Source organism: Rana temporaria, chromosome 2, assembly GCF_905171775.1.
Source record: "Rana temporaria chromosome 2, aRanTem1.1, whole genome shotgun sequence".
Classification (NCBI taxonomy): domain Eukaryota; kingdom Metazoa; phylum Chordata; class Amphibia; order Anura; family Ranidae; genus Rana; species Rana temporaria.
In genome coordinates this window covers 442,877,207-442,890,204 of record NC_053490.1, presented here as the reverse complement: position 1 = coordinate 442,890,204, position 12,998 = coordinate 442,877,207, and the positions used below count along the sequence as shown (strand labels likewise).

Below are 12,998 nucleotides of genomic sequence, written 5' to 3'. Positions count from 1 at the left end.
CTGGTGAAAATTGTAACTGTAATGAGTTGTGATGAAAAACACACAACAGGAGGTAACTGAAACATTTTTGCAAGGAACACCTATCCTGGTGATATCACATGAGATTTCTCCTCACTTTGGAAAGAGTTTATATTGTATCGCTGAAACAGGAAGTTAAGGGAAATTGCCCTGGTAGGACACATGAAAAGACAATTAACCAGTGTTAGATTTTTTTTTAAAAAGGAGAGAATCAGCTTTATCTTTCTGGAGCAGTCTTTTTTTTATTTTTTATTTGAAACTGAAATTGCCAAAATCTATAACAAAGTGGAATATTCATTTGCCCCCAGCTTCAGTCTAAACTAATTATAGTATGCAAAAATAGCTTTTTATCAAGCTGCACGTTACAAAATATGAAGCAGTATTCACTTATATAAATCGAAAGCAGGAAAATGCCACCCCACAGACTCTCTGTACAACTCAGACATATGGACCATAACAAGATACCAGCAAGTGACCCACTCACTATCATAAAACATTCAGAGACGCCTTGTAAAAAAATACTTACCGTACCTGTATGAAGAAAAGAGGTGAATTACTCACAAATACAGCTATCACAGTTGGCTACACATGGCAAAATATAACTACAGAATAAAATATACAATATAGAAAAGCCGCTACAGAATGTATTGAGCCAGCATAAAAAAAAAATCAGCTATTGGGTGCAGGTGGTAAAAGGCAGCTTAAGACAGATACATTACAAAACAAACAAAAAAGCTATGTTCATGCAGGGTACAAAACGACCCACAGACATGAGATGACTGATCCAGCCATTAAAAATCAGGCTGAGAAACAAACATACCTATAGGCACAGTCATCCTCTGTGCAGCTAGGCTTCCTATCTGCCGTTGCCCCTGTCACACAGAGAGCACAGACGAAGGAGAGTTTTGTAGTTGGGTGGGCAGAGTCTAAAGCTGGCTATAGATGGCACCATTTTCTTTCCGGGAGGAGAGTGGGTGCCTGGAGAATACACAGCGATTATTGCTAGTGGCAATAATCACATAAAAATCTGACATGCTGGTTGTACCCAAGTCGATGGATCAGCTTGGGTACAATCAGCCTGCCCATAGCTGGTTTTAATCTCGGCCGGTCCCTGCTGAACCAGCCAAGATTCAAACCATCTATGGCAGGCTTAACAGGGACTCTGAATCATTAGCTCCTCTTCAGTGCACTCCCTTTGCCACGGAGAGTAGACAGATTCCATAGCCATAAGATAGCTTGCTACTGGCTACAGAATCTGTGCACTGTCTGCTGTCAATCATAGGAGAGAGCAGACCTGATGGGGTACTAATACATCAGCTTCCCCATCAGGCTCCACCTACAGTCAGTATCATTAGTTGCTAGTGAGCTGTGAAAACAACAGATACCTGGCAACCAGTGACATCATCGGCCACTCTACTAGACAGTATTTAGCTTGTGGTCACACCGGGTACGATTTAAAGTGGTGCGATTTAAAGCTTGACTTCAACCGCAATTGAAAACTATTTCAGCACTACTTCAATGATATAACGATTTGATACAACTTCAGTGAGATTTGTCAGGCTATGCAGGGATCGGATTTTGAAGCCATGTTATAAACAAAAGTTTAACTAGCAAAGGGTTAATATTTAATGTCTTTCGGGCCTTGCGGCTTCACACCTAGTTTCCTACTGCACATGTGCGAGCCGGGCTGAGCTTTGTGAATGGTCCTGTAGTCGTCTGGGAACTGTGATGTTTTTCAGAAGACTGCAGGATAAGGGAGGCGAACCGTTGACTCTGATAGCCGCTGCTCATCTGACCAGACGTGTGACCTGTCAAAACCAGGTCCTCACTACCCCCCAAGAAGTGGCAAATATGGTAGTGGGGGGGGGTCTTAAATGCAAACAAGCGGAACTTCCTTTTTTGGATGAAGTTCTGCTTTAGGCACGGTTCACACTAGCGCGGGCTGTGTGGTGCGCGTTTGCTCGGGCAAATTAATTGGCTGCCATGCTGTGTGAAATGCACAAAAATGGTGCATGCACCTTTTTAAAAATGGGAATCCTGCCCTGCAGTTCCTGCACCTGCGATTGTGATGAGAGCCGAGATCCGTGTGGGTGCTATTTAGAATGAATGGCAGCCACGTGCCTCTTGCAAGAGCAGTAAAAAGTGGTAATCAACTTGATTCCCACACATGCAACAGGAACGCACGGCCTGCACTAGTGTGAACCAAGCTTTACACCGAGCTTTACACTCCCCCTTATACTTACCCAAGGCCTCACCTGATCCAGCGCTGTGGCCGTCTGCAGCAGCTCTCTCCTCTTACTTCCTGGTGTTTGCTGAGGCAGAGAAAGGCATTGACTCTCTGCTGTCAAACCTGTGATAAGGGCACGGGGGAGGTGCTGAGCTTTCTGCATCTATGGACACATGCAGCGTGGCTCAGGAAATAGCCCACAGGTGTGCCCCCATGGCAAGCGGCTTGCTAAGTGGGCACACAAAGAAGAGGAGCCAGGAGCACTAGAGGGAGACCCAAGAAAAAAAGAGGGTTAAGGGCTGCTCTGTTAAATTACACTGCAAAAGAGAAGCGAAGTACAAACCTGGTATTAAAGAAACAAATAGTTTGCAATCACTAACTGATAACTTGTAAAAACTTGAAGACCATGCATTTTTCTGACAGTTATTTTCTTATTTTACTTTTTATTTTTTTATTTTTTGACAGTAAAAGTACTTTTTATTTTTACACTGTCCCTTTAAATTTTCTTTTTTGATCACAGTAATTCCTATTACAAGGAATGTAAACATTCCTTGTAATAGCAATAAGCATGACAGGTCCTCTTTATTGTCAGATCTGGGTCAAAAAGATCTATGCGGTATATGCAGCAAGTACCTATTTTGATATTTGCAAAAGTCAAAAAATGTCAAATTAATTTGAGCTAATCATGTAATCTGCTTTTGTTAAAGGGGTCACATCTTTATGTATAATACTTGTAATATATACATTTAAATACAGAAGAAAAAAAAAAAGGATGCACAAGATCAGGTGCATGTTTTTGGCAGCTTGTGTGTATTTTACCTCAAAGCTGTCAGTTTGTGCATTACTATTAGACGTAGTAGTGATAGGTATATAAGACTCCAAGTTGTTTTCAACAAAGGATACCCCCACTGGGGAGTTAAGACCTTCTCAGCTTGTGTTCCTTGCCACAGTATAAAACAGTCACAAAAGGAATATAAATAGAAACACAAATATAACCACCATTCTACTATAAGACCTGGAATCTACTAATCGCATTCTAGGTAGTTTGCAAACTATAATGTTATGGGTGGGCTGTAAAGAAATAACACTATCTAAATAATTTTCTCCATTTTGTTTACATTAAATAAATCAACTTAATCCTCTATTATACCTCAGGTTTCTTGATGTCAAACAAAGCATAAACTAGAGCACGGTTTTGCATGGTGGTCTTTGAATTCCCCTTACAGTACATATTTTAAAGGTTCAACTGACAAATGCATAAGTTTAGAGTCTCAGTGGTACTATTAATTATGGTGTAAGTCTGCGGCAAGTAAGGCCCCGTACACACGATAGGATTTATCCGCGGATACGGTCCGCCGGACCGTATCCGCGGATAAATCCTCTGCGGATTTTAATCCGATGGAGTGTACACACCATCGGATTGAAATCCGCGCGGAATTCCCATCACGGTGACATGTCGCGCCGTCGCCGCGATGATGACGTGCGCGACGCTGTCATATAAGGATATCCACGCATGCGTCGAATCATTACGACGCATGCGAGGGATGGGTTCGGACAGATCGATCCGGTGAGTCTGTACAGACCACCGGATCGATCCGCTGGTTCCGATTCCAGCGGATAGATTTGTAAGCATGTCTACAAATTTTTATCTGCTGGAAATCGGAAATATCCGCGGATAAATATCCGCTGGAACGTACACACCAGGGGATCTATCCGCTGAAACCGATCAGCTGAGATTTTTCAGCGGATGGATCCTCTCGTGTGTATGGGGCCTCAGAAGCATTTTCCCACTGATCACTTAGACCAGTAGTGGTCAAATGTAAAATTATAGAGGGCCTTAAGCGTGCCCCTGACACTTCCAGAGGGCCAATAGCAGCAGTCTTGCACCCCAAAAAATACAGTCATGTTGATTTTTTTTGCAGTGCATCACAATGTACACTGAAGAAGTTGTAGTATAACCCCTAGAATTTATGTCAGTGACCGCAATAAGAACACCCACCCACTGGTGTCAGAACTATTAACAATGATGGTCAGTGGCAGAAAAATGTAACTCCCCATCACTTCCAAGCATTGGTGGGCAGTGGCAATGAAACTTGACCCAACCCACCCTGCATGGATAGCGACAGTGAAAGGTAACCCCCCTGTATTGGGGGCTCATGGCAAGTTAACCCTCCGTTCTCCCCTGTATTGGTGGTCTTGGGGATATGTTAATCCCCTCCCCTTCTGTATTAGTGGTCATGGCAGTGAAAGTGTAACCCCCCCCCCCCCCCCAATCTACCCTGTACTGGTGGTTATGGCAATGAAAGTGATGAAGTATCTGTTCTCCCAACACAGCAATAAGGGATTTCTAGGTGTTATAATACATCTTCCGGGAAGAGGCTTTTCTTGCTTTTAGCATGGTAGGAATTACAGACTCAAAACCCCCTCCATCCTTTAGTATCTGGGTTTCAACGGCCATGCCCTTAAAGCTAGAAACTGAGAAGCAGGATGGCATAGACTGCCTTGAGATAGCAGATCTGCCTTTTGGGAAGAGGCCAGGGGATGTCTGCTAGAAGTTTCAGTAGGTCTATGTATCAGGATATTTTGGGCCAGTTTTGTGCAAGTAGAATCGTTGTTTTTCTCTCTTGCTTCATTTTCTTCAAGCAGACAAGGTAGGAGTCCACTAGAGGGAAGGAGTAAATTAGCTTGAACCGAGACCAGGGCATTATTAACTGCTTGGATATACGGCGGCAAAGGCAGCTCTACTGCACTGGATCACATACCTAGAACATGATCCAGCACTTCCGAGTTGGGGGCATGCAGGCGATGTGATTATACACAGCGGGAGCTAGTCACTGGATACCATGGGCTCCATGTCTGCTGGCACTCTGGGATCATTTGTTACATTCAGAACGGCAGTTTGTCTATGTAAACAAGGCAGATTACCGTTCTGTCAGTAAGGAAGGCATAGATCCAGTGCTCCTGCAAAGCAAAGACACAGATCTTTGCCTTCCCCCAATACAAGCACCTCCAACAGTTTAGTAAAAACACTAGCTAGACACACATGTAACCCTTTGATTTCCCCTGATGTTAACCCCTTCCCAGCCAGTGTCATTAGTACAGTGGCAGTGCATATTTTTAGCACTGATCACTATATTGGTGTCCCTGGTGCCGAAAAAGTGCCAAAAGTGTCAGACTTGTCAGCCGCAATATCTCAGTCCTGCTATAAGTCACTGATCGCCGCCATTACTAGTAAAAAAATATTAAATATCCCATAGTTTGTAGGATGCTATAACTTTTGCGCAACAATGTAGCAGAATATATATTGGCTTAAATGGATGAACAAATGTGATTTTTTCATTTTGTTTATTGTATGGGTTTTATAGCAAAAAGTAAAAACCAAAACAAAACAAAAAAAAAAAAGAAAAGAAAAAGGGAGGTCAGTCTTGTTTACAACGCAACAAATAAAAAGAGTTGATCAAATACCACTAAAAGAAAGCTCTATTAGTGGGAAAAAAATCTATTTTATTTGGGTACAGTGAAGGTGAAGATATCCACATCTAGACTCACCCATTTTTGGCATATCATATTGAAGACATCTGGAGGAGGGGCTGGATGAGGGGCCATTGTCCCCGATCCAGACAATGGCGGCTGAAATTATCCAATTTCCAGTTGTCCACTGGGATGTGGACCACAGATCGATGGAAAGTGAATTTCTGTTCAAGAGATCTGGTATGCTTCCTTAAATGCAGCCAGCCACCTGGTGTACCCTTGATGGCTGATGTAGGCCACAGTCGTGACATTGACTGCACTCTGACTGGGTGCCCCTTCAGAGGAGGGGCCAGTATTCAGGCCCGGATTGGCCAATCGGGAGAACCGGGATAATTCCCGATGGACCGGACGGGTTGCGGGCCGCCATCGCTGACAGGGGAACAGGGCGGAAAAATCAGGGCTGATTTGAGACGGCTGCGCAGGGTGCAGTTCACCCAGGCGCCACAGAGGTGAGGGTGCTCAAGCGCCAGAGTGTTCACGGCTCCCCTCCCTCCTCCTCCTTGTCGGCGTCTCTGCGAGTGAGGAGCTGGGGTAAACCAGGCGCCCCTGGGATGCTGGGCCGGGATATCCCCCTTCCTGCGCTGTGTGAGCCGCAGAGTCTGCGCTGCCGCCGCCGCCATGTAGCGGCCGCTACAGTCAGTCGCGGCTGGACCAGAGGTATTCATATCAGCCAGCAGCTGGACGTAGTACAAGAAACAAATAACTGCGCCTGATATCTCGCCTTGAATTAGGAAGTGGGGGTTGTTGACATTCATGTGGTAGTTATATAAAGGAACCCAGCGGCATGAAATGATTACTGTATGTGGGCACACAGCTGGTTCCGTTGGGTATTTTTGCACAACTGCTGTTCCCCAAAGATGGGTTCTAGGGTGTCATGCTGTTCTCCTCACACTTTTTTCTGTAGCAATTAACCCTCACATTCAGGTGGTCTTAGCTTTCATATTTGCAATAGGATTTTCATATATTCCTTGTTTAGGTCAGATGCACCCTGTAATTTGTTTTAACCCATCCCCAAACACTAAAGCTCGCCATACACAAGTAGAATTTCACCTGAAAATTTCACATTTGGAATAGTCGTTTGCTATTGTAATAGCTGGTTCTTCCCAAATAGTATAAACAATTGGGTAATATGGCTCAATCAGGTTAAGACAAAATTGCCTGGATTGGCCGGGACCTTGTCAGCCTCTCAGTGAGTCAGTGGATCTTGCTGGAGCAGAGCCAAGTGTCGGGAGAAAGATCTTGACTGCAGCCACCTCCTTGGCTCTGTGTCTGATCTCTTCCTGTATACACACAGGAGGAGGAGGAACACAGATGTGCATGATCTTCCATGCTGATATGAGGTATGTGATTGTTATACTGGGGCATGTGATTGTTATACTGGGGCATGTGATTGTTATGCTGGGGCATGTGATTGTTATGCTGGGGCATGCGATTGTTATGCTGGGGCATGTGATTGTTATGTTGGGGCATGTGATTGTTATGCTGGGGCATGTCATTGTTATACTGGGACATGTGCTTGTTATACTGGCAGATCCCTGTAGCCGGGGGTGCAGCGGGCAGTGTGATTCCCGTGCACGGGGGATTCCTGGACGTGTTATTATTGGTAATCCTCCTGGAGGGCCAGAGTGGATGTTTATATAAGGGGGGGCGGAAAAAGAAATTCTGCCCCGGGTGCCAATAACTCTGGTTATGCCAATGTACAAGAGGGGGAGAAGGAGAGTGCTGCAGCCTCAGCTCAAATCGGTGCCAGGGCAGTGATTGTGGTGAGTCTGAAGTGATGATGGGGCACAGTAATGAGCAAGTGATGGGGCACAGTAATGAGCAAGTGATGGGGCACAGTAATGCTGCAAGCGATGGGGCACAGTAATGCTGCAAGCGATGGGGCACAATAAGGCTGCATTGATGGGGCACAGTAAGGCTGCATTGATGATACTGTCCTGTTATTTATTATTCTAATAAATCTTCACTGTGAAGCAAAACTTAGGTTACTGTATTTGCACTGAATTGGAAATATTTTTTGAAAAATAGTATGAATTACAGGCTGTAGAGAACAGTGCGCCATTGCAAACTTATATTTTGAGGTATTCATTACATTATTTTAATAGTCGTGAACTAAAGTGGGCTGGTCTAAGCATTGAAACTCCAGGGCTGAAAATGAGTCCCACTCCGGCCCTGTCAGTATTGCAGTGCCTACCTCACTGCTCTGAGCTCAAGATGTTAATGGGGAATTTGGCTTCCCTCAATGAACATATTCCTTGGACTGTTAGGGATGGGAGCACTCCCCAGCCTGAGAGACGTGTGTCTGTTCTGATAACTTTCCGGTGATAGGAAGGAATGGACTTGCTTTTTCCTGTTCAACAAGATGTTTTCACGACGAGTTCTTGAATGAAATTGGGCTAAAAGTACTGCTTCAAAAAAGGAGGCTACCTACCATTAGCTCTAAAACTCATCATGGAGAATTTCAATATGGGATTTGTTTGATCTCCATTCTCAAGCATGTGTTCTTCGAGAAATAATTTTTTCTGGAAAGACTTTTGCTTAGAATGCATCTAGGACCAAACCCAAGTATTTCCAGGGAAGGAAAGGCTGGAGAGCAGATTTTATTTAAATTGATCACCCAGCTGAAGACCTGTGGCATCTGAGTTGTCCTGTGGACATTGTACGATAACTAAACGGGAGAGAAGTCCTGAAGGTTGTCTAAACTGCCCTTGATTTGGATGTCCTGAATTGGCTGAGTAGAGGTGATGCCTTAATGAAGGCATTTGGGAGCAGGGGATAGGCCGAAGGACAGTGAAAAACTGCCGCTTCTGATGACGCCATTACGTCAAAACATGTAAGGCTGATTTTGGGAGCAACGTCACCTCGTACCAGCCCGCCGCGGCTCGCAGCCTGTGTAGTGGCTGGAGCCGGCGGTGCTCGCTTTGGCTATACATTCTGGTTTTCCCTTTTGTGTGGAGAAGAATGTAAGCGTAACCATGTGTTTTAAATAAACACTTGAATTTGGGTCTTGCACTATGTGGCACTCTGCTTGTATTCCCTATGTTAATACCTGGACCATCTAATATGGAGAAGATTTTGTTGCACTTCTATTAATGTGGGTGTTAATTGGAGAAAGGTGGTTTACACATTTCAGCTAAAAGGTTCCCGAGAGAGGAGATTCCAGTGATTATTATCTGCACATGTAATTGGTTACTTCCCAAGTAGTAGTTTTTTTTGAGAGGTGACAGAGAAATTTTGGTGGCGGACACTTGGTGATTCAATAACAGACTTGAGCTGCATGTTTGCGCTTCGTGGTGTTTGGACAATTTACTGAGTTTTGGAAAATATTTTGATTTACATATATATTTTATTGAGTACATTTTACTTGCACTTTACAATTGCAACTGACTACAGTTTTTACTTTTCTTTTAACTGTTTCTTAAAGCCAGAAGGTTGGAATATTTAATGAAAATAGTTTTGAAGCATGTCCGATTCGTTTCAAACAATTTTAATGAATCAATACATGGTGATTCCATACTTTTTGCCAGGGGTTGCAATTATCACTTTTTTTGTTAGGTCACAACTTATTGATTTATGACCGGTTTATTTAATGATTGATAGTTATTGGGTAGATTTGTGTTTGCACCGTCACTTTATTCACAGTTTGAAGGTTCCTCACAATATTAGGCAAATTTAGGAGTTAACTACACATTTATTTTCATATATTCATTAATTTAGCGTGGTCATAATTATACTGAAATTGATTTTCACATTTATTGTGACATAGTACCTGCTGCTCATTCAATTAGATTAATCTTTCACATCTGTGGCGCAGATTTATTATTCATTGAAACTGAAAAAGGTTGTCTGCCAATGCAAAGGGCAGAAAACACAGATGAGGTGGGAAAATGGGAACATGTAGATAGGCATCTTGGATGTCCACAGATGCAATGTATTCCTCCTGGTCTCAGAGAGCAAATACTGACCTTGCAAATTCCCTGTGAAATTGTGTTGAGAAATTTTAAAGTGATTCTAAAGGTTGTTATAACATAAAAAAATAAGAAAAAAAAAATCGTCATACTCACCTGCTAACCCTGATCCTCTTTTTGGGTCCCCCACCTGCAGTTCTGGCTTCTCCCCCCTGCCGAGTGCTCCCAATAGCAAGCCTTTTGCTATGGGGAGGAAGCAAGCTGCACCCCCCCCCCTACTCATTGGCTCACTGGCTGCGATTGACAGCAGCAGGAACCAATGGCTCTCACTACTGTGTGAGCTAATAAGAAGAGAGACCTGGGAGAGCCGCTACCCTCACGCACATAGCTGGATCAAGATGGGGCTCAGATAAGTAAAAAGGGGGGGTGGAGCTGCACCCAGAAGATTTTTTACTTTAATGCATAGAATTCTGCCTTTACAGACACTTTAAAATCCAGAATAGGACTCACGCAGGGCTTTGCTACCATTTACAGATGTGAGTAGAATCTATTGAACCTGTCTTGTGGCAGCACTGGTACAAAGAATCTCTGGGACAAGAGGCAGTTCAGAGCATTCTTCAAATCCAACTGCCCTTGGCAGGTTTTTGGTTAATTTGAAAGAAGGAATTAGTAAAGTGTTAGCGTTTTGAACTCTTATTTGTACCCATTTGAAACCACAGGTTAGGGACGTCTGTGACCCAGAGAAAGCAAACCTTAATAATTATCCCCCATTATTACGAGTGAGGGGACCCCTTCATTGTGAAGAGGGTTTTGGGGAAGACTTGGTGACCCAAGCCTTGTGTCGAAAGGAATTTTGGCGTTGAAACCTGGTTAGAGCAGAGAGGTGCTCTACTTTTAGAGAAGCTAGGGGCTCCTGAGGAGGGTAGTTTTGAGACCGTCCGCTGTGGAAGTAAAACCTTCCCATCTGAGACCGCTTTGATGTACTGGCCAAGTGCCTTGCCAAACAGATGACTTGCTAGGAAAGGCATATATGTGAGGTGTTTTCAGGGAGAAGGAAGGCAAGGTTTAGCAAATGAATTATCAAGGAGATTGGACTACATATTCTGAAGGCAAAATTGTCCCCCACTAATAATGTCTGAAGTATCTGTCCTTCCCTACCTCTTTTCATAGGCCAATTATGAACACTCACTTTATGGAGATTACCACAAAAGATTAATGAGGTGGCTGAACCTTAAAGGACTTGTAAACCCTCACGTTTTTTTCACCTTCATGCATCCTATGCATGAAGGTGAAAAAAGGCAACAGTCACTGGCCCCCCCTAGACCCCCCCGCCCCCATTTTACTTACCAGACCCCCAAATTTCTCTTGACGAGGACGCTCTGTCCCTGTCTCTTCACGGTGTCCCGGCTCTTGATTGGATATATTGATAGCAGTGCAGCCACCGGCTCCCGCTGCTGTCAATCAAATCCAATGGCGCGGGCATCGGGCCGAGTTCAGCATTTGTGTCTATGGACGCAAATACTGGACTCAGGAGCATGTCCGCAAGTTAACCCTCCGGGAGAGCGCGTCTCCTAAGGGGGTTATCTGATGCGGGAAGAAGCCACGAGAGCCGTTGGGGGACCCCAGAAGTTGAGAATCAGGGAGGATATACAAGACAATATACTGTATACAAGACACAAATTAACACAGTTCCGCAAAATACATATGTATACATGTGTTTGACTGCAAGCAATACAAGTACCTGAATTTGGATTTGTATCAGCCTCCTGCATTCTCTGTAAAGCAGATATAAGCTCAATGTGCTGCTTCTCTTTTCACTTTCCAGTTTTAGGGTGGGGAGGGAACTCTTTATGCAAATGAAATTGCAGCAGAAAAAGCTCAGGTCCCATGTCCTTCTCTACAAGGCTGTGATAGAGCAGAGCTGTTCAAATCTCAAAAAATAAAAATAAAAAAAGTCCTTTACAAGACAAAACCAACTCCTATATATGTATGTTATTGGTGTATTTAGCCGTTTGCCTAACATTTGCTTTAAACTTTGGAAGTCAGATGAACCTACTTGCTTTTTATATCTTTTCAGGGACATCAAAGCTAAACCTCTGTAGCACAACTTTTGTCTCTGCCCATATGGCACAGTTGTTACAAAGTGCTCTGACACTGCACTAAAGACTAGTAAGAGGACCGAGCTGTGAACTGCTTCAGGGAGAAATGAATCCAATGAGTGATTCAGCCCACCAAAATTCACTCTCAGCTGAAATAGCAGTTGGACCCAATTGAATATTAATCACTTATTTCTTTTAGCAGATACATTTAAGAAATAAATAGACACTACCTTAAGCACACAGTTGCTGTTCACGAGCAGATTCCCTGGTTTAATGTCTCGATGCAAAATACCGGCCGAATGTAAATACTTCAGACCTTATTGAATGAAAAAGACAACATGTTTCAATGAATTGCTGTTCCACAACATGAACATGCATATGTGAAGACTTTTGTTGCGAGAGTGTTAACTAAATGACCCATGTGATTTATCCCACGAAATACACAAGTTAATAAAATAAATGCTATATAACACATAAAAAGGTACCAGCAACAGTTCTGTATTTTTAGCAGGGTGGGGGAAGCACAGTAAGCTTATCAGTGTGCTTCATAAATGCCTGGTGCCTTTTTTAACCACTTTAATACAGGGCACTATTACCCCCTTCCTGTCTATGCCAATTTTCAGCTTTTAGCCTCCTTTTGGTGGTATTTAATCAAACTATTATTGTTTGCTAAATAAAGGATGTTTTGAAAATAAAATTTGTGTTAGAAAGTTTGGAAAATCTTTCCTCAAAAATTTACGTCAAAATATATTCTGCTACATTTCTTTGGTGAAACCAACCAAAAACAGTGTATATTATTTAGTCTGTAGGAAAGATACAGTCCAAAAACTATGATAGATATATAGATAGATATATGAAAATGTATCAATCCTGATGTACTGACTACTTGAGGCCTGAAAATGCCAGAGAAATATAAATACCTTCAAATTACCCCTTTTTGCAAAGTAGACAGTCCAAGGTATTTAGTAAAAGGCATGACACATGGCTGTGTCTGGTGGAGCACTTTTTAAAATGGAGATCCACCAAAAAGTGGAAACTCTGCTTTTCTGCTTCCCCCCCCCCCCCTCGGGTGCCACATTTGGCACCTTTCAGGGGGGGAGGGGAGAAGGGTTACCTGTTTTTGACAGGTACCCTTCTCCACTTCCGGGAGACAGCGCCATCCCTCGGAAATTTGGCCCCGTTCCTTCTTCCTCCACCGCAGGGCCAGTTAGAAAG

General features: G+C 43.4%; 1 protein-coding gene across 2 annotated transcripts in view; it reads right to left on the bottom strand.

Annotated features, from left to right (window-relative positions):
- The window catches only part of NLK (nemo like kinase), a 249,330-nt gene that overhangs the window by 53,940 nt on the left and 182,392 nt on the right, over positions 1–12,998 (bottom strand). For both annotated transcript variants that reach the window (XR_005747103.1, XM_040338431.1), the window contains exon 5: positions 12,014–12,099. Coding sequence is in view for 1 of the 2 variants with exons in the window: in XM_040338431.1 (XP_040194365.1) it covers positions 12,014–12,099 (86 nt within the window). In the remaining variant the exon portion in view is untranslated. The remainder of the gene's footprint in view (positions 1–12,013; positions 12,100–12,998) is intronic.